The 22,254-nt window shown below is 42.7% G+C and overlaps 2 protein-coding genes across 6 annotated transcripts in view; one reads left to right on the top strand and one right to left on the bottom strand.

Annotated features, from left to right (window-relative positions):
• The window catches only part of Dora (zinc finger SWIM domain-containing dorado), an 83,106-nt gene extending 70,128 nt beyond the window's left edge, over positions 1-12,978 (bottom strand). For all 4 annotated transcript variants that reach the window (XM_089582392.1, XM_089582395.1, XM_089582394.1 and 1 more), the window contains exon 1: positions 12,279-12,978. In XM_089582392.1, the coding sequence (XP_089438518.1) occupies positions 12,279-12,462 (184 nt within the window). In that variant the 5' untranslated portion in view covers positions 12,463-12,978. The remainder of the gene's footprint in view (positions 1-12,278) is intronic.
• A 179-nt stretch (positions 12,979-13,157) lies between these two features.
• Positions 13,158-22,254, top strand: part of LOC149353187 (ribosome biogenesis protein BMS1 homolog) — a 48,837-nt gene continuing 39,740 nt past the window's right edge. The window contains exons 1-3 of one of the 2 annotated variants that reach the window (XM_089582398.1): positions 13,158-13,296; positions 13,958-14,126; positions 20,706-20,896. In XM_089582398.1, the coding sequence (XP_089438524.1) occupies positions 13,960-14,126; positions 20,706-20,896 (358 nt within the window). In that variant the 5' untranslated portion in view covers positions 13,158-13,296; positions 13,958-13,959. Of the gene's footprint in view, positions 13,297-13,416; positions 13,548-13,957; positions 14,127-20,705; positions 20,897-22,254 lie in introns of those variants that run through there. The other variant, XM_089582397.1, reaches the window with a different exon arrangement.

Here is a 22,254-nt window from a genome sequence, read left to right as displayed (position 1 = left end):
CCAGCCCACCATCGGCACCGCACTGATGCCACGGTCCTCGAAGAGAAAAATATATATTTATTTTGCAACACAAATTTTGCTTCTGGCATATTCTTTCGCTTAACGCAGCACTTAATTCTCTTCAGCTCTCTTTTTAGACATCCAGCTGTTTTTATTGATTTAACTCGCGTTCACAGCACCTGTTTGAAATTTCTGTGCACAGGCAGGAATACCTTTCGACGGGGGAGAAAAATGAGAAGGAAAAGGAGAAGGCAGGTCATTTTTTTTTTTATCAAGACAACAACCATATTGCACGCACACAGAGCGCACATGTGCTGTTGGCACACGTGTGCCCGCTCAAAAAAGCCGACTTTATAATACAAGCCCTTCTACTTGGCCTCCGTTTGAATATGCTTCCTTCCTCCGCTATATCCGAACTTTGCACGAGCTGTAATCGAATACTGCCAGGCAAACAGCGCTCACTAGCATTGCGGCGCGATCATCTTCGCTGAGGTTGAGCCAGGACTTTTCTGGTCTACTACAGCAAATGAAACCCGTTTAAAACTTTTTCTAGGGCGTTTTATCCGTTTTAAGATGTGTGTTTTCACATATAACCAGTATTTATAGCACAAAGTGCTGCACGCACTACCGGTACCAGCGCTTTGCTCGAGCCGCAACGAGCAGACGCTCCGAACCCGTCCGGACTACAGTCTCAAACATGCGTCACTTCCGGCGGGCGGCAATGGCGCCCGTTTTTCCAGTTTCGGTATTGAAAACTCAGATTTTTGCGTGCCCTTTTCATCGTAACTGCTTGAAACTGGAGCGTAATGTTTTGTGGGTAGCATAATACGGGGGTGTACTATGAAAAAACAACCTTTTTAAGGTTTGAAAAATTTCGGTCAAGTAGGCCTTTAAGCAGTGGTACAACCGGTTTAAAGACGGCTGTACATCAGTGGAGAGCGAGCCATGCTCCGGTCGGCTATCAACATGCTGAAATGACCAGGTCACTGCCGAAGTGAACGCTGTGGTGATGCAGGACCGTCGTGTGACTATCCGAGAAATTGCGGAAGAGGTGGGCATCAGTACTTTTTCTGCACATTCCATTATCACCGAAGATTTCGCCATGAACAGAGTTGCGGTGAAATTTGTGCCGAAGCTGCTCACGATGGAGCAAAAGCAACTTCGTGTTGAAGTCCCACAGGACATGCTGGATTTCACAAACAGTGACCCCGACTTCATGAACACCATAATCAATGGTGACGAGCCTTGGGTGTACGGGTACGACTTGGAAACCAAATCCCAGTCGTCACAGTGGAAGCATTCCACGTCAACAAGGCCAAAGAAGGCCCGCCAAGTGCAAAGCAACGGCAAAGTGATGCTGACTGCTTTCTTTGACTCCCGCCGTGTGGTACACCACGAGTACACATTACAGGGCCAAACAATCATCAAAGAGTACTACACGGATGTCATCTGTCACCTACGTGATGCTGTGCGGTGCAAGAGACCGGAGTTGTGGTCAACAGGAAATTGGTGCATCCATCACGACAATGCTCCTGCATATTCCTCGCACTTGATTCAGACTTTTTTGGCGAAGAACCAGACTCCTGTAGTTCAACAAGCTCCTTACTCTCATGATATGGCCCCCTGTGACTTCTGGCTGTTTCCCAAAATCAAGAGGCCATAGAAAGGAGCATGATTTCAGACAAGAGAGGACAGTATGGCTGCAACGACAGCTGAGCTGAGCTCCATTCCGAAAGAGGCCTTCTCGGAATGCTTCCAACAATGGCAGCACCGCTGGGAGAAGTGTGTGGAGTCCCAAGGAGACTACTTTGAGAGTGATTAGGTTTCCAACACTCCAGTTATGGCAGTTTTTTTTCTTCGGCCAAAGGTCGGATACTTTTCTAACAGACCACGTATTTATTGGTTTATTGGGGTTTAACGTCCAAAAAGCAACTCAGGCTATGAGAGATGCCGTAGTGAAGGGCTCCGGGAATTTCGACCACCTGGGGTTCTTTAACGTGCACTGACATCGCACAGCACACGGGCCTCTAGAATTTCGCCTTCATCGGCAGAAAAATGTTCGTTTTTGATGGAAGCAAAAAATGGTGCCTAAAAGGGTTGGTATAAGAAACATTCAAACCTTAATTTTTTTTCCCGTCTTTTACATTTTGAACATCTCCAAACATTCAAAAACATGTGAAAGACATTACGTTCCTACCTTACTCAGTTTGGTAGTTACAGCCGGCTTCAGAACCAATTCCCTCATGTTTCGAAACCAAATCTAAGCAGTCTGTTTACAAGGTTGGTAATTCTACTTAAACATGGCAAATACTTTTCAAGTTTTGTGTTATTTGACGTTATCTGCTACCCTTGTGCCTAGTCAGTCTATTTCAATGTAGTTCGAGCATTCAAAGAATGACCTGTGCCCACTTGGGCTAACAGCTGGCATGGATACAAGAGTTAGCACTGGGTCAAGGGAACAAAGCACACAAAGGAGGCCTTACAAATAACATTCTGATCAAAGCAAAAGCACTGCACAGTGATCTGTGCTCAGATGAACTGTCAAAGTGTCTTAATGGTAAAGTACAAAATGCAAATCAGTGTTTCAATGGGCCCATATAACAGTGGGTTCTCAAGGCCTTGCATGATCCTATAGCTCACTTTAACAGTGGAAGTAGAAGTACCCTAGATATCCTGCGGCAGGCTGGCTTACACCTCAAGAACTTTCATTACCCATGACCCCCAAAGCAGAGAGAAGACCACTTCGATCAATTGATGGAACAGAAAGGGAAAGAAAGAGACAAGCAGATACAAGAGCAAAAGGAGCGCTACTGCACCTAAGAGGGGCCCCAGCTATGAACGTGCTTCATTTTAAACCTATATTTATTAACTGCTACATCTCTGACAAGGTTTGAAAACTTCATCCTTGTTTTTCTCAAAACAGGATTTTACTAAGCGCAACATAATCAATGACAACTTTATTTTCGAATTGATATTTTGCCAGGAAATTTTGTGCACTCTTTCCTTGCACACAATCATAAGCAATGAACCAGGATTAAAAAAATCTATGCAGAAGGTTTGACATAACAGCTTACTGTTGGCACTGATGAGCTCAATCCAGGATCTCTTTTTTTTTACTTTTGTGTAGTTTTTAAAAATTACATGCTTAGTATTCATCACATTACATTTATCCTCATTCGTTGTATAGACAATGCATTCAGCTGCATAGATGCAAAAGCTTTTCTTAATAAGGCATTTCAGAGGTTACTTACCTCTTGGTGAAACTAGCAATTTTAGTGCATTTTATGATAATAAAAAAGAAACTGAACTCCTATTTACACTTCAAATACTGTGATAAGTAAAAAAAAACATGTTCTATCAGATGACACAATAATTATATCCTAGCTGCTGAAATCAGAAATTTCATTGTGGCCTCATACCTTAAAGTGAACAAAAAATTTGCAGTTGAGATTTCTGGCCCAAATGGTCGCTGCAGCACTGAGAGTGACCAAAACAACACTCTTAAAACAGAAATGAGTAAGACTAATTATTCTAATGAATACTTCCCAAACCACCACACCTAGGCTGCCTGTGAAGGCTCCAACAATACCAGATGCGACATCACCCCTTCCCGCCACCAAACCTTTTACTAGATCATACCAGTAGGGAAACTCCGCTTCAAAAGGTGACTAGTCCCAGGGGCCACTTTGCGGGGGCTTACACATGGTGGCACCATCTAGAAGCGGCCAACAAAAATTGTTGCCATTTGTTGCCATTACCTTCTGGAGGGTTTTTTTTGGGGGGAGGGGGAGTTTTACCTCTTCATATATCTCACGGACTGTTATATCTATGAAATTTCGCTACTGAATCTGCTTCATTGATTTTGTCACCAGGTGGTTATGCGTGTATCAACAATCTCAAAGTTTGTAACCTGAATGCAGTTTACTTACTGACTTAATAACTCTGCACAAAAATGGAAGGAATGATGGCTGTATACAGGGGTAATCGCATCTCCAAAATGAAAAGGTCGTGCTCTCTGAAAATTTCCAGATTTTTATTCAGTACCTCTTTAACCCACATATGCCCAAAATTCGGGACAGAAAAAAAAAATTAAAATACCTTTTTTTCCCTATAAAATATTTACTTCCCTTCAGAATTCAGAATCATTCTTTTATCGATGTAAATATCTTTCTCAACAATCTTGAAACATTTTACATTGACTCTAATGTCATATTTCTCATCCCTTGAGGTGGTTTTCCCATGGCAATGCAGTTGATGCAGTCAAATCTGCTCACTGCTTCGAAAGAAGACTGGTGGCTCTTTCTGAACATTCACAATGCATAAAACTGAATGCAAACAGTGCAACAGTACAGCACAATGTGGTAAATAGGGACGCTGCAGTGGAGGTCTCTAGATTAATTTCGACCACAGGGGATCTTTATGTGTGCGCTGACATCACACAGAACACAGGCTGCTGCGGCCGGGATTGAGCCTGCGTTGTCGTCAGGCGGCTTAACAGCCAAACGCCTCACCACTGAGCCACCGCCAGGGGGGGGGGGGGGAGGGGGGAGGTGCACAGCGGACACTTGCCCAGGTAAAGTCTAGAGCCTCTTGAACCTATGCTAGCAGGTGCAAGCTTTTACTCAATAAATTTAGAGTTACTGCACAAAGAGGCAGCATCTTATATGTAAGACACTAGGTACATATGGGGTAAGCTTCATGTATATAGTGAAATACAACTTGAACAACTGTTACTGCAATGAACTTTTGAGTTGAACTTTTTTGCAAAATCCCTAGGCAAAAAAAATAGCAAAAAAAGAACAAAAGGCGGGGTTGCTCAGAGTAAATAGAACACCATTCCACCTACGCACGCGATTAGAAATCCATATTAATGGTTTAAACTGCACAAAGAAACGAGGACACAGCCGAAGAAAATACACAACACAGGCGCAGACTAACAACTGATTTTTATTCCCGGAAAGGTGCCTATATATGCTACTATATTCCGCGAATAAATATCAGTTGTTAGTCTGCGCCTGTGTCGTGCATTTTCTTCCGCTGTGTCCTCATTTCTTCGCGCAGTTTAAATCATGAATCCCCACTAACTCGCCCAGTTCTCCGTCCTTATTAATCCATATTATTATCTGAAGTACTGTGTGGTTAATAATATCCATCAGCATGAATAAACGTAAAAGGGGGAGCTTTTATAAGTTAAAATTCAAGTGGCAGAGACTGACAAGCTTTTCTAGCTTATTTTCTGTGCAAGCAGCATGGTAATCGCTGCGTTTTGCTTAGCAGTAGTGCTATACGCGAAAACTTGCACTTCCAAGTTTTATCATTCGCCCGTTGTACAAGAGTGTTCATCGTCCATGTCGCTGACTTTAGATTCTCTTCAAAGCACACGTTGACTGTCTATCACTCTGCGTTAACACCAACAGTTTGTTTTTGTGCGTGTGGCTGTGTGCATGTGTATGTGGACAGTTCGTTGCAAAGCCATGGAAAAATAAACATATCTGTGCATTTTACTCATTAAAAGAATGGATAATTATTAAGGTCATCAAAATAGTTCCAAGGTTCACCAGTTTTTTTGTTGATACAGATAAAACAAACAAAACAAAAGAGAATTAACATATCATGAACTCTTAGTAATATGTTTGCAAAGATAAACATAATTTTCTTATTTCTTTCATCATTTTCCATTTGTGAAATTACAAAATTCTTCATCGAGTGCATTAAAAATTTGACGCATGTCAAAACTCGTCTTTTTTCCATAATTTGCATAGCATTAGAGTTTATGCATTTTTCTGTCTTAAGACAACATCTTCCTGAGCAGGTGTTTGAAAATGTTTGGCGAAGCAATAGCGTGTGGGCACAGTAACGTGTATTTTTCATTCCTGTTAGCCTGTTGCAGCCCTGTGCCATATAAGCTATGCTTTATGCTATTCTTTTAATTATGTAATTTATAGCTACCATTTTGCAGTCAAAACAAGTTTCACATTGCGTAATTCCGTAGGTTATGACAAATTCAGCTAATGCCTCATATATTGTTACCTTTAAGTTCACTGTAGCTTTACCTCTAAGGTTGTACATCATTGCAGAAACAGCTTTGAGTCCATTACATATGTACTGCACATGACTGTTTCATGTCATATGCTCATCAAAACATTTCACAACAAGTTCAAAAAGGCATGGCACTACAAGTGCAAGGATTGCACTGTCACCATTGGCAAAAAAAGGTCACTACCGACAAAAAAGAAGCGAGAGTTTAACAAAAATTTAAAACAAGAGCTATTTTACCGAACTGCCCACAGGAGTCTTCCGTAATGCCACCATACTGGATTCATTGAGGCGCCCCCTCTAGGTCATGACAACTGCCAAAAGCATGCCAAGCCCAATGCAGTTATCAATATCAATTTTTTAACCATGATACCTGTGCTATTCTCCCTTTGCTGGTGCACAATTGTGGTTGTGCATGTGTTAATGGATTAGCTGTTCACTCAATTTCCAAGAAATTGGTACAGCAGCTAGTGCTACAATAACCTTTTTTGTTGACACAGCCCAAATAAGTTTTTGAGGCTGAACCACAAAATTAAGTGATGAATACTCTTTACGAATGGCAAATGATAAGTGACGAAGATGCACATACTGATGGTGACGATAATGGGTTTTTATGGCCAAGGGTATCTTTGGCCAAAGAGCTCCAAAACACAAGGTGGTTAGTCATCACCTCACAAGGTGATTAGTCATCCAGGTTGCATACATAATTTTTTTATGCCCAGACTGTATGCCTGGTCTCTGAACTATTTACTGAGTGAAGGCAGTCTTAACAAAATGAAAATTGTTTTGCCAATACTGAGTGCCACGAACAATACATTGGGGGCAAAAATAATGATACCTAGAATATATATTAAGTGCTATCAAACTCTACACTAAGGGTCTAGGCTTTCCTAGAGACAGTGGGTGCTGCACAGATTACACTATACACATTCACACGTACATCCAGTTGTCAGCCTAATGCTCACAGCTGCTTTACCAGAGATCACCACATAAGAGTACTACTGCCACCAAAATATGGGTGCTTTGCCAGGTAAAAATTTGCTAATGGGAATCTGCTGGTTTGCACTCGTTTAAACTGAAGCCAGCAGGAAGCCTACATTTTTTGGGGGGCTGAATTGATCTTGGTCAGGAGCTTAGTGGCTGTGAGCTGGGATGAACTGGTTCCAGTTGAAACTTTCAGTTTTTCAACTCTGAGAGTGTTTCCCATTGTTTGCATGTTATGATGCTTAACAATTAGAATTTTGTGGTTAAATATCTAGGATTGTGCCTGCCACTGTACAAATAGCCTTAAAATTTAATCACAAAACTGTTCATTACCCATTCATCAATTTTACTTGTGAGACATCTGGATGGGTATATACAAGCAAGAGCCCATGGTATCAGATTGAAGGTCAGTGTACACGAGTTCCATATATGTTAGTTGTGTGTACCGTAGTGCTTGATTGCAGCTCATATATCCGCTCTCCCAAGTGTGGGTCAAAACTGACGTGAAAAAGAGTGATTAGCATTTCTGCAACTTGCATATGTGCCGCTGAATTTTTTGGCGTCTAAAATATTTAACAGTTGTTTTTAATATCAAAAAAGGGACACTGTAATAATATTTTACCTGAAGAAATAACACTTTAGTTAGTTATATTGATTTTAATGGCGCAAAAGCAACTGAGGCTATGATGCGCCAAACACAAGGTTAGAGTTTTTGTTAAAGGTGAAGCTTTTTATACTTAGAGTTTGTTTAAAACGCTGGCTTCCTTGAGAAACCTAAAAATACAAGAGATGTCAACCAGTGCTCGATCACCTAAAAGTAACATGGGGTGTAATGGAAGTCTTTCCCTATAAAATGTTGTAAAATATTCTTTCTTAGTTCTTCTAGTTTGACGCATGAAATTAAAATGTGGTTCACCGTGAGTTCAGCACCACACGTCACAGAGAGGTTTGTTCTGTTTGGTTAGTAGAAAGCTGTGCGTGAGGTGGGTGTGTCCAATGCGGAGCCGACATAAAATGACTTCGGTAAAACGTTCTTGATGCCTACATGATTGCCATTCCCCTAAAATTGGCTTCACAGAATGTAGTTTGTTGTTTACGTGCTCTTGCCATGCAGCCTGCCATTTATTTCTGAGTTTACTGTAGATAAACTTTAAGCAATTCCTGTGCGGTATGCTCACTTGTTTTATTTGACCATTCCGGGCTTGTGCAGCGCATACATCTGCTTTCTCATTGCCCACAATTCCAACATGGCTAGGAACCCAGCAGAATTTAATGTTATGCTTTTGTTTTGTGATTTTAACTATGTTGTGTATGATGTTTCCTATTATAGGTTCAGCTGCATTTCTGGAGTGCAGTGCTTTAAGCATACTCAGGGAATCGGTGTAAATGATGCTATTTTTGATGTTCTCTCTTAATATTTTTTCTACAGCTACAAAGATGGCATAACTCTCAGCAGTAAAAACTGATGCGCATTCTGGTAGTCGCATTATCTGTTTAGTATTTTCTTGGATTACTGCGCTTCCAACGTGACTTTCTGTTTTTGAGCCATCGGTATAAAATTCAATGTAGGTGTCATACTTTTCTTGTAGTGCAAAGAATTCCTGTAATATGTACTCATTTGGCGTTTGCTTTTTATCTAAATGTGTCATTGTGAGGTCGCATACTGAAGGCAGGCTGTACCATGGTGGTAAATATTCATTCCTTTGTGCAATTGTCACCAAGTGCCCATCTAAAAGATTATTCATCAACAAACCACATTCTATCAGGCCATTACTACTGCGCTTTGAAGATAAATGCGAAGAGCTAACAGTACTAGATGCCCTACCGAATATTGCACAAAGAAATAACACTTTAGTGCTACCTGTGTAGCTACTGGTCCCAGTGGCTAATTGGAGCATCACATGGAATAATTTTAAACTTGTCATGCTGTTTCCATTTAGGTTTCAACAGCCAAATGGTGATGATGAGTTGACTTCAGGTCACGTGGAACCCAAAAAAAGCTTCAACATTAAGCTGCTTTTTCAGTTGTGGTCATTCCTGCTACTGAGCAAGTTGAGTAAATTAAAATGACAGCAGTGATTATATAAGTATATTTATGCCTTATGTGACCTTAAGTCAGCTTTGACAACACTGAACTGATACCAAAATTGTAAACAGCATGGAAGAAGAAATTCAAATCACATGGAGGTGAATTCCAAATGGTGATGCACATTTCCTAATGCTATGCATGCAGTTTCAAAGAAAGACAACAAAACCAAAACTTGGTGTCTGTACCCCTTTAAAAGACAATTCTGAGTTGATAATCACACAACATTCTTTAGAGTCCCCTCGCTCCAGTACAAAAAACCATTTTTCAAAATACCAAGCAGAAGTATTTTAAAACAGCAGAAACTGAAACTGGGTTTCGGCCCAACTATGACGTCATGATGTACCAAGTTATGACGTCACGGATACTGTCCCAAAACTTATTGCAGGTGCTTTGACTGGCCAACCTGGCAACAGTAAGAGACAGCTTGGGTCATTATTTGTTTGAAGTGACCAAAAATAAGTGCGAAATTTTGTCCTACAGCAAATGCACAGCCAATATCAACGAGCATGCTAACTAACCTGTGACATCACACATTCAAGGTTGCCATAGAAATCGCCCTAATTGAGGCAACGAAATAAAAATTTTTAATTCATTTGCACTGCATCGAGAAGTCATCTGGCTGTGAAATTTGGCAGAAATGACCAGAAAACCTAAAGTGGGGACCAATTATGAAAAATTTACTACGTTTGCTGGCATATCCTATTGGAATACTTTACTAAATGAAATTAAAGTGTCATTTACTGTACACTCATTCCATCGCTGCATTAAAGAATACTTAATTAACTTGCTGTGTAGTTCACATGCTTAAACAGTAACAACCCTAGTTTGAAGTTTTATTTTGTTTGCATTATGCACCTAAGTTAACACTGTATATGCTTTTTGTTCCGTTTCTATTGACACATTGTTTCAGTTGCTTTTCTGCAGGTTTATTTTTTTTAACTATTATGCACCGAAATTAACACTTTATATGCATTTTGTTCCGTTTCTACTGACACATGGTTTCCGTTGCTTTTTTGCAGGTTGTATTTATTGTACTAATTACTTGATACAGTTCTTCCTATCATTTGCGATTTTACCCCATTTGCTTTGTTCTAGAAAGTCCCCCCCCCCTTCCCCGACAGCTACATACTATGGGACCTCCTTCTGTACTGATTTTATTGTATTCGCTATTATTGTATATGTTACTGAATAAACTTGAACTGTGGAGAACTTAACCTGAAAGTTTTAGTAAAATCTGTGGAGGTGCAAAAAAACACCACAGTTGCCCTTTAAGAAAGCCTACCTGGCTGGCAGTGTTCAGCTTTCACTACCCACTGCCTGACCTACATCTCAGTTCACACCAGTAATCATTTCAACAAAATCAGTGCCACACATGAACATGAACTACCAATTATGGTTTTATGGGGTTTAACATCCCAAAGCAACTTAGACTATGAGGGATGCCGTAGTGAAGAGCTCCAGAAATTTCGACCACCTGGGGTTCTTTAACGTGCACTGACATCGTACAGCACACGAGCCTCTAGAATTTTGCCTCCATCGAAATTCGACGGCCGCGGCCGGGATCGAACCAGTCTCTTTCGGGTCAGCAGCTGAGCACCGTAAACACTGAGCCACCGCAGCGGCCACACACAAACTACGGTTTGTGGTACCAACTATAATCACTACAGACTTTCTAGCAGCTGGTACAATTAACGCCCTCACCGTTTAGCGTCAAGGATTACATCAATGTTTGAACTCCAACCGTGTTATGGTTTAACTTGCTATTAGAGATGCGTTACCAGAACTGTACGCTGCTTTACGTCCTAGCACACTTAGTTAATTGAAAAGTTGTTGGCTTGGGTTAATGGCCCATAGCATCTAAGGCTGTCATGCGCCACAGGGTTGAGCGTTTCTTTTTGTGTTGAAAAATAATACATTATTTAGAAAGTCAGAGTTTATTTAAAAGGTTTATTTTCTTAAAAAAAAGCAAAAAACATGCATATTTAACAATGGCTATTTCTCCTAGCAGCAGGCTAGGAAGGAATGGGTTGTGCTCATCATGAAATTATGTAAAATGCTTTTTCCTTTTCTCAAGTTCTGCGTAGGATGTGGTTGAATATGAGCTCCTCTCCACATGCTTCAAATGTAGGTTTGTCTCGTTTTAAAATAAGTATGAAGGTGTGTGTGAGTGTGTATGTCCAATGCGAAGGTGACAAAATTGCTAAAATGAAGACAACATGACTTCCAGTGCTCTACAATTAGCTTAACCAGGTGTAGTTTGTTAATGTCGGTAAAAGTTGTACAGCTATAAAGCTGATACGCATATGGTCTTATGTGCTGAAACCATGGCGAAGTATTCTATATAAAGTTTGTCAGTTGAGACAATGGTAACGCGTACGCTGCGTGTAAGGAATGACGAAGTGGATCAATGTCAAACCACTAAATCTGCAGACAGATTTAAAAAGGCAGAAAGGCATCAGTCCTCACATTTCCAGTGGAGGAAAAAAATGATCATGAAAGCGCCGAGCATAAAGTTCTACTATTAAATGGGAAGTGCAGGCGCCAAGTAACAGTGGGGCAAAGTGGCAGGTCGGCAAGAAAAATGACATAGCTAAACTCGACAGGTAAGCCCTGTGAGAAACGCAACGAAACTGGGAGACACTAAAATGTCAGTGCGCGATCGTTTGGGGCCTCACAACGGCCTAGGCAAGATTCAGCATGTAACTTTACGGCAAAATACAAATACCACTACTTAGAACCTTTCTCACTCACAGCTAATGAAGTCGCCAAGAACAAAAGACATCAATGAAAAAAAAAAAAAAAAAATCCTACACCACCCACCCCACCAAAGGAACTCCTTAGCTTTACGAAGACGTTGACACATAAAAGTCCGAAAGAAAGCAGAATTACTGCTCTATCCAGTCAGTCCGCTTTTACTAGAGAACACCAGGCAGAAATAGCCAACTGTAGGGATGAGCTGCGGAGGAGCAGCACGTAAAATGCAGGTTTCCATTGCACCGCGAGTCAGGTGTCACGGCCGAGCTGGACGCCCAAATTTCTGACGCTTCCAGCTTAACCAGCACCTTCCTTTCACCGCACGGTACTTTTCTGGACCGTAATTCAATATTTCAATTGCAGCAAACGGCAGAAAATTAATTAAAATTGAGTTTAAGCCTAAAACGAGGCTTACCTTTTGAGCGACAATGACCGCCGTGGAGCGCCGATGCGTGAGATGGGTTGCCTGTCGGCCTTTTCCAGCCTCTCCAGTTGTTACAGAGGCTTTCGGGTTCGCTGATCCAGGAGCAGAGGGAATCTTCCTCAAAGCGGTCGCTGTCCTCAAAGGAAAAACGGTCTCCTTCGTCCCAGTCAAACATTACCACGCCTGAGCACCGCGGGGCCGATTGGAGCGGCCCGCAGAAATTTATACCTCCCAAATTATAACATCCAGCGTCTTTCCCGACGATGTTCTGGGACTCATGTCGGAGCGCATCAGCGAAACTTTGCCGACAGCAGATTCGGATATTGCCGCACCGGCGGCGAAAACCTACAGACGGCCCTCCTCAGCGTGCCCCCAAAAATGAGCGATATTATTCGGATCCCTTGTTGTCAGCTGTCCTGGGCTCAGCTGCCCATATTTCTTTTCCTTTTTTTTTTTGTACTCTCTCCCTCGACGCTTGGTCGGCTCGGATACGGCAACTTGACGCCAGGAAGCGTCAACTAAACATCAAAATTTTCACTCGTAAAGGTAAATGTCATATCGGGCGGCAAAAAGAAATTGCGCAATTACGTAAGCAGACCTAATCAAGCATCCATTGTCCATTCGCACGAAATTTTCTCTTCGAGCGTTAGCATTTGCGCAACTAAAAACAAATGTGGAAGTTACCCAGCGTTGGACCCCTCAGTCCAGCCGCGATTGGACAGAATTAATAGTCTAGCAATAGCAACAAAATTATAAAAGGCAAAAAGAAATATTATACAAGAATTTTTAGTGAGTTTGTAAGTAGTTTTTATTGCTTTTTATTAAATGTTATAAATAATTTATATACTAGTGCGGAACTACTCCGGCGCTGCGCACGCTGGTTTAGTGGACGGAGAACTCTTGTCGTGCCGGCGTGCTGTTTGTATCGTGTTGAGGCCTAGTTGCCTGTCGAACAGCCGTTTTAGTTGTTGATCATCGGAATGCTTTGTTGCCTCAGAGAGTGAAGAGAGTAAGTCTTGTGTACGCTAATCACGCGTTGTAATTCCTGCTGTTACTGAACTAACCGGTACTTTGACGCTTCAATCATTTCTTGCACGTGGCTTGTAGTTGTCATGGGTGATAAAAGACGCTGGTAGTAGTGGACGGAGGCTCTGTCGTGCCGGCGTGCTGTTTGTGTCGTGTTGATGCCTAGTTACCTGTCAAACAGCCGTTTTAGTTGTTGATCATCGGAATGCTTTGTTGCCTCAGAGAGTGAAGAGAGTAAGTGTTGTTTACGCTAATCACGCGGTGTAATTCCTGCTGTTACTGAACTAACCGGTACTTTGATGCTTCAATCATTTCTTGCTCGTGGCTTATAGTTGTCACGGGTGATAACAAAGAAATTAAATTTCATCGAGTTTACGGTAGTAGTCGAATGGCAGGAAAGAAAAACGAGCTTGTTCAGGAACTGGCGGCATAGCGTGCGCGGAAGCTGCGAGACGGAGTTTAGAGCGTTGCGGTTCGTATTGAGCTGGTGCACAGGTTACCGGTCAAACAGTCTTGTTAAAAATCGGAATGACCTGTTGCCTATGGGGCTGACTAGACACATGTCTGCGTTAACTACGTGGTGTAACCTCTGCTCGTACTGAAATAGCCGTTGGCGCTTTGTTTATTTTGCACGTGGCTTCTAGTCATGGATGACGACCAGAAAATTAAGGCACATCGAGCTCGCCACAGTGGTCGAAAAGCAGAAAAGAAAGAGAAGAAAAATGAGCATGTCCAGGAACTGACTGCAAAACAACGGAACCCGAAGGCCTTTGCTGTCCAGTCCGTTCAGAAAGCTGAGAAAAAGTTCAGAAGGTAAGTTCGGTGTTACTGAGCCACAGGCAGTAACATGGATCGTTTGTTTCTGAAGCGTGATGTGTAGGAACGCAACATTAAGTTCGAGATGCTGCGAGTGCCTGTGAACATTCATTTTAACTGTTGCTGGTGCTAGCGTTTCTCCCGCGAGAACCGCTGGCTTGTTCAGACGTCCACACACTTGCCTAGAGCGCTCCACTACGACGTCCCTCATAGCCCATATGTCGCTTCGGGACGTCAGTGTTTGAAATTCCTCGCTGCCTGCTGGGCTCGGTGTACCTTTTTGAGACATGAGAAGTGAAACACGGTCTATGAGAATGGTAGGATAAGGTGGTGTTTCAAAAAACCCTTCGTCGCTGGCAGACAGGAATTTGGCAGTGGGCTTCGTTTAATACTACATTCAGGTGTGGTACTTGCCGGAGTGGACTCGTGCAAAACGTCGCTACAATGCTACTACTCACTGCCGATTCGTGCCGTGTGCAGAGCTTTAATATTCTGTGTAGCAGTGGTAAGCACGGTCAAAGACTCCTAGTGTTCAAGGCAATTGCGCAATAGACAAAACTCAACGTGCAGCTCTGTAAAAAAAAAATAAACTTTCATAAACATAGTTGGAACCAGTTGTATTCTGTGGTTCCAATTATGTTTTTGTCATGCCACTTTTGTGCTCGTGTATGGACAAAACTATGCACTTCCCAAACTACAGCCACTGTGGCCAAAGTTGGCTGTGGCTGGTGACCACCTAGTTTCCCAGTCATTGCTTGCTTGTTGATTTAAACATCCAGTTAGTATCTGGAAAGGAGACCATAAATCCAGAAGGAAGCATTGCGGAATTATGTTTTTGATCTTGTCTGTGTTCTTTGCACTCGTATTGTAACTTCTGAAGTGCTGGGTTTGCTCTCGGTGAACCGGGTAAAATATGTGCATTCACGATCAGTTTTCTTTAGCAAGAAAAACCAAGTAAACCCTGCTGCCGCATCAATTGGTCACCTAAGAAGCTGATACAGGAGAGGACCTGCGATGTAAATTTTGTTGATAGTGTCCTGAGAATCATATCCGCTTGAAGCCTACTGCACTGTTTGAAATTAAACTGTCATTTACACATGGCTTGCGTAAGAAGCGGCTTCATGCAGCATTGCTTGCACAGAACAATGGTGAAAGACCTTTAGAACATGCTGCCCTCAAGCACAGTGGCTGTCACTGCGTCATGCATATATAATTGCTTGTTTTGTGCCGTGTGCAGCTCAGTCCTACCTACATTTGACTGCAGCTATGATGCTGAACTTGCATCCTGTATTTCATTCCCTGGGAGTAGCCACAACTGCTGGCACTGTATGGGGCTTAATTACCGTGGTGCAGTACATTAGCAGCAGACATAGCAAGAGGTAGTTAAAATATGTGGGCACCGAAATTTTTATTTAGGGTGGTGCGGGCCTTCAATTTATTGTTTCTTTTAAATTGGAATAATTTGAAGACTTCTGGAATTTGTAACAAAAGTCTTGAAACTTGAGTGATCTATACATGTTTAATTAATATTACAATCATTACTTATGAACTCTTGTTTAGGGTCTTTGATAGGTGTTGTGAGGCAGTAAGACAACAAATGGTTTGTGGTGCTTATGAATGCACAGGTAGAAAGCTTCCCGAGAGGCTGATGTATTCGTTTTATTTTTATGCTTTAGCTGTTTGGTTTTATGGGGTTTGACGGCCCAAAGCGACTCAGGCTATGAAATATGCCGTAGTGGAGGGCTCTGTATAATTTCGACCATTTGGGGTTCTTTAAAGGGATACTGAAGCAAAATCTGAGAATTGAACAAAAAGGCTGAATATAGATTCTCGGAATGTGATTACACCGAAATCTAGTCATCACTGCGCATATTTTTCAGCGGATTGTTTTATTTTCGATGTTTCATGAGCGCACGCCAAGCCCTCCCGGTCGGCGCGATGTGGAAAGCGTGTTGCATGGCACCCTCCCACGACGACAAATATGGCGGCGCCCTTCGATGCCTGAAACCTTGCTTCGGACTGGTTGCGTCATTGTTACTGGCTTCTTCAGCGCGTTCACTGGCCATAAATGGGCCACCAGTCTTTCGCTTCATCTGCTGTTGCACATAAGTAAACTTAAGAGTAATAAATTTGCTTTATTTTTTATTTAGAGTGATGATTCTGCCCCCTTTAGGCTAAGAGGGGTGTCGGTTTGTTGACAACAATGCTTCCCCTCCTAACCACCAGATGGCGCCACTAGCGTGAACATCGTCGGGCTCTCTTTAAAAGCGAGAATGCTAGAAACGGCACAAGGTCCGGACAAAGTAGCTGCATTTAGCGGACGTAAGCGTGCATAATGTTATGGTATGTAGACAGCATCGATTAACATTTTGACATATCTGTGTACGCCGTGAGCAGACGACAGACATGGAAAAGCTGCGAGTAGCGATGGCAGTCGTGCTTCTGCGGGAACGGTGGGCGCGCGGGTGTTATGACGTCTAGTCGCAGCTTCCACAGGCGGCCACCAGGTGCAACGATACGGCAATAAATCGCGAAAAAAAGCATGTTATCCGCCTTTTTCGCTAAAATGCTTGTCATATTTATCAATTTTAGTAGTCAAGCTTTTTGTTTACATGCAGAAAAGCAGCTCCAAAAGTTTGGTTCAGTATCCCTTTAAAGGTGCACTGAAGAGGAATCTGAACTTGTCTTTTTGCCGCGGGAACTCGATCTACACGTTCCGAGCTTTCTTAGAAACTTCGATTTATTGCCCTGTGTGGCTGATTTCTGTAATTAGATCGAATTAACGTCCGGCTCGCACCTTTTTTTTTAATTCTCCTGCGTACGGTGGGCGGAGTCGACCAACGCGTGGAGCGCCTTTCACCCAGGCCCGTGGTGGCTTGCCGCTCTGCCATCGGCGGAGTAATACGTTGTAGTCCGTAGTAGCAAATAGTCCGCGCGTATTTTTATTTCTGCGGGCTTATTTTGCGGCTATATTATCTGCGAATGAAACTATTTATTCATGGAAACCTAAAAAACAAAATAAAGCGAAAGCTAAGCCTCCACGGAGCTGGCTGAAAGGCACTTCACGCGTTGGTCGACTCCGCCCACCGTACGTGGAGAAATTAAAAAATAAAGGCGGGAGCTGGACGTTAATTTGATTTAATTAGGGAATTCGGCCACAGAGGGCAATAAGTCGCAGTTTCTAAGAATGTTAGGAACGTGTAGATCGAGTTCCCGCAGCAAAAAGACAAGTTCAGAATCCTCTTCAGTGCACCTTTAACATACACTTAGATTGCACAGTACACGAGCCTCTAGCATTTTGCCTGCATCAAAATGCGACTGCCGTGTCTGGAATCGAACACGCATGTTTCGGGTGAAGCAGCTGAGCACCATAACCACTGTGCCACTGTGGTGTCCCACTCCCACTTTGGATGTGTTGTTCATGTTTTAGTGTGTAGCAGTTCTAGCCACAATCACGGATTTTGCCGATGGCAGACCGAAGCCTGGGGTGTGCGGTATAAAACCTCTCACGGTTTTGAGAAAACTGAAGGCGCATTGCTAGTTCACTTTATTGGTGGACATCTCAAGCACACCACGAATGCTGACTAAAAGCTTGGTAGCTCAGTGTTTTAGTCTGTGTTCGTGGTGTGCTCGAGGTGTCCATTGACAAAGTGAACTAGCTAGGCGTCTCTTTCCTTTTTCTCGAAACTGAGAGAGGTTTTACACCGCGAATAAGATTAGACTGGGAATAAGACTGTCTTATTTGCTTCGTGCAAGCCGCCCCTGCTCTCTTGCGCTCTCGCTTTCTCCGTGAGCTTGGAGCGCGAACGAGATGGTGGCAACACCGCGTTGCGCGTCTTAGCCAATGAGAAGGCAGAGTGGCCTCATAGAACGCCGCTGCACTTTGCGTTGCTTATGTGAGTGTAGCAGGGGTAAGCAGTGCTAGCGCACCTACTTCGCATTTGATTAACTACGCAGTAAATTTCACAGGTTCTCTTCCCTCCTTGCACCAGAGGTGCCCCGCCAGAGACGGTTGGTTTAACTCGAAGACTGAAGCTTGATCTTCGCACCAGGGGTGCCCCATCAGAGGCGGTCTCTCGAGGAGTAGAGATGCAGGGATAAAGGGAATACTTATGTACAGTTTATGTACAGCAATTTACAATAGATACACAACAACAAAAAGGCGGAACTGGCTAATACTAGAGGAGGCCCCTACTCGGCGTAGCCGAAGATGCATAGCATCTCACCTTAGCGCAGAACCCCGCTTCCAGCTCCGGGGCCCGGTTTTAAAGCCTTAAAGGCCCGGCCCACATTTGGTAGCTTCCAATCATGTTGCACTGCTCACATGATTGGTTTACCGAGAGCATGGCCAGCCCTCCAGCTTCCGTAGGGCAAAACGCCCTTTCCACAAACACAAACGCACGGTCGTGCCAGCACGTGCGGAGTCGGAACATTCTCTTTGCCACAAAATAAAATAAAAACAAACACAAATATACATTCGTGCCAGCACGTGCGCGAATCGGTACCGCGGGACGGTGGACACCCGTAGTTCCCGGCGCGTTCGCGAGCGGCCGCGTTCCAAGAAAGGAGACGCTTCGCTTTGAGCGCCCCCAGCCGCGTTCCAATGACCCTGCGTACACTAACGATCCCTTACATACGCGAATTGCCTGTATCTTTTTATGCATGAATAGTATTCTGTAAATGCTTTATAATGTGGTGTGTTTGCTGAGTGTGGCATCAGTGGTCACGTAGTCTTAGTGGATCTGGGCCACAAGGGCCGTGTGGGAATGGGGTTTGAGAGCGCGATCTGCCGTGGCAATCCAGCTGGGCTTGGAAAGTATACTCTTATGGGGAGGGGAGTGAGTATGCCGGCTACTGCTGCTGCTTCTTAGCCTTGGGGGATGGCAGACAGTGACTTTTTCCACTTAACACTGGAGCTTTTTTTTCCTGTTAACTATGATAGCAAAAAAAAAAATTCAGGGGGGCACTTTGTTGACCTAAAGTGTGAGGCGAAAGCCTTAAGTGTGGTGTTGCTGCCTGTGTCACTGATGTGGGGTTAAGATGTTAAGCTTTGCCTCTAAGAGTGGAATGCGACAGCGTCTTGCCAAGCTGCCAGGGAGTCCACAGAACGCCATCACCCGTTCGTTCTACGCCTTGCTCGTCGGTAAATTGGGTTTTGAGGAAAGGAAATGTATCTGTCTCGCATATCTCGGTGGACTCCTGAACCTCGCCGTAAGGAAATGGAGGAAGATGGGAGTGAACGAAGACACCGTATTCACTAGACGCACCTTTGTTCATTCCAAACCATCGAGCTGGCATGGCGGAGTGGTTAGTGTGCTCGTCTTGCACTCCGGAGGCCCTCATTCGATTCCCCAACTCGACCAATTTCCTACTCGGTTTTATTTATTTGTCTGGTCTGACTAGAAAGGTTAATTGGATAATTGATTAATTATGCAATTAACTAAACTCAGCCCCACTTACTTGGAGCATCACTATACGATCCCTTTAATTGGTTGCATGGTTACGAGCCAAAGTACAATTGGCCCCGTTTGAAATTCGCGCACTGTGACGTCACGACCAGTTGAAACAAGGTCAGCGTAGCTATGGGGGCCACCCGAGGTCTCGCTTTGGCTGTCGGATGTTACTTTCGCAACAAAAACGAAACAGCGCATTGGATGACGCTTCATTTTAAAGGGCCTTATTTTGTGCCCCTGGAATTTTCACTGCACTCTATTTGAGGGGAAATATGAGTTAGCATGCTATAATAGGAACACCGCACATGATGGTGTGTGCATCGCAAAACCAATTGGTGCTGCGACATTTTAACTGATCTCACTGATTAGTTTTTTTATTCAGAATGATGTGATGGTGTTGGAACTGGTGTGGACACACACAGACCAATATTGCGCAGCATTTGAGTGACTGTCCATGTACTGGTGCGCTGGTAAAAAAAAAAAAATGTGGGCAGAGTGTCTTAATTTTTCGTGAGCAGCATATGTGGCAATGTGAGCAGATGGATCTAAGACTAATGTTCTCAGACACTTTCTTGATGGACTGCAACAGTTGCTAGGGGCAAGTTTTAAGGGGAAACTGTATTGCCCACCTCCCTTTCCTTTTTAAACAAAAAAAGCTACAAATAGGATCCCCCCCCCCTCCCAATTGCCTCCGATTAGAGTTGCACATGAATTCGCCCCTAGCAGTCTCTCGTGGTGCTTAGCTTGTGAGCATGAGTTGGTGTGTGACTGTGGTAGCTGGATTTTAATCCGGGCAGAGACTGTAAGTGGTCATGTATTGGAATATTCGTGCACGTTGAACCCCAGTTATTCAAAATTAATTTGGCCCCCCACCCTGCCCCACCCCTCTGTGGCATGCTTCATAGCCTTGAGTGTTGCTTTTTGAAAATCTGTTAATCAGCTTTTTTGATGACTATTAAGTTTGGTGGAAGATGTTTCAGGGTAAATTGAAATGTCGTGTGCGTGCACGCACATGTATTTGTAAACATTTGAAATTTGTTTTTGGATTGTCTTGTTGTTTTTTAGCCACATGCTGCAGCTTTTTGTGTTGTCATGTAAGCCAGGTTCTCATTTTCTTTTGAAGGGCAAAGGACCTCCAAGAAAAACGGCATCATGTCCCCCTTGTGGATCGCACTCCAGTTGAGCCACCACCGTACATTGTTGCTGTTGTAGGACCTCCCAAAGTGGGCAAGACTACTCTTGTTCAATGCCTCATCAAGAATTTTACAAGGCAGTTTGTCAGCACTGTAACGGGACCTATCACAATAGTGTCTGGTAAGAAAAAAGTCTTCAGTGAGCAAATTATTTATTGCAGTGTTGAAGCAGTCCGCTTCTAGGTTATAATTTAATTTTACTATTTAATTTTTACATTAATGATATCATAAATATCACCTCGGATGCCAAGTGTATCATATATGCAGATGATGCAACCTTGTTGTTTCGTAGTCAAAGTTATGATTGCCTAGAAAGAGACATGAACAGAACTCTCAAGGACTTAAGTTTATGGAGCACGTTAAATTCATTACAACTAAATGGGAAAAAAACAAAGGCAGTAATTTTCACCCCAAGACAGTCTACATTTACAAAAAGTATCAATTTATCTATTGGTCACACAGCAGTAGAACTTGTTGATACAATTAAAACTCTTGGTGTATATTTTCATAAACATATGCTCTGGGATGTGAATGTAAATAACGTCGTTTCTCGAATTTCAAGGACCGTGGGTATACTAGCTAAATTCAGAAATTTCTTACCTCCTGCTGTTAAACTTCATTTGTTTAATGCGTTATTTATGTCTAATGTGAACTACTGTTTTCTTGTTTGGGGTAACACTACATTTACAAACTTAAATCAAATTCAAATTCTACAAAAGAAAGCCGTTCGACTAATCGCAGGTGTGGAGGCAAATACACACACCAGAAGCCTTTTCACGAAATTCCAAATACTTTCCATACATAGCCTTTATTATTTCACCTTGGCCAGAAGATATAAGCAAGATCTTCATAGCGAGGAGGCTCTTATTCCATCCATAGCAAACGTAAAATTAAGAGAAGGCAGGTTGATGTCTCGGTCTCCAGAAATTTGGAAGGTTCCTTTTTTGTGTACAAATTTTAGCCGTCAAATGTTAGAGTATTCCCTTCCATCGTTACTTAACTATCTGCACAGACATAACATCAATTTATAAAATATTAGCATGTCAATTTTGAAGACTTTTTTTTTCGTCATAATAGAGATGGTACCTTCAATAAGAATTGTATAATGATGATGTTTTTTTTCTGCTCTTTATGTATGTATTGTGCTTATGCTATCTTCCGACATGAAAATGCAATATTCTTATTTTGTTATTTTGCTTCAGTTCGTGCAGTGGCTTTGCACATTTATTTTTTTTTTGTTTGTGTAAAGTGTGTCCGGAAAATTAATCACTACATATGTAAATACGTTGCGCAACTGTTGTATGCCTTGTAAAGAGGGGCTTGAACCTCGTCAAGTGAACTATTTTTCACTTTTGTTCGAACCCCTACCGCTTTGACGGAAATAAATCATATCAATATAATGAATGCCACTGAAGGCACCATTGTAGAAGTTCACTTAAAAAACCTTTTATCACTGCAAGTTTTAAGCTGTCGCTAATT

This window comes from Amblyomma mixtum, chromosome 3 (assembly GCF_055824585.1).
Source record: "Amblyomma mixtum isolate Tamu chromosome 3, ASM5582458v1, whole genome shotgun sequence".
In the NCBI taxonomy this organism is placed as follows: domain Eukaryota; kingdom Metazoa; phylum Arthropoda; class Arachnida; order Ixodida; family Ixodidae; genus Amblyomma; species Amblyomma mixtum.
Note: the sequence above shows the minus strand (reverse complement) of the source record. Positions and strands in the feature narration are given on the sequence as shown.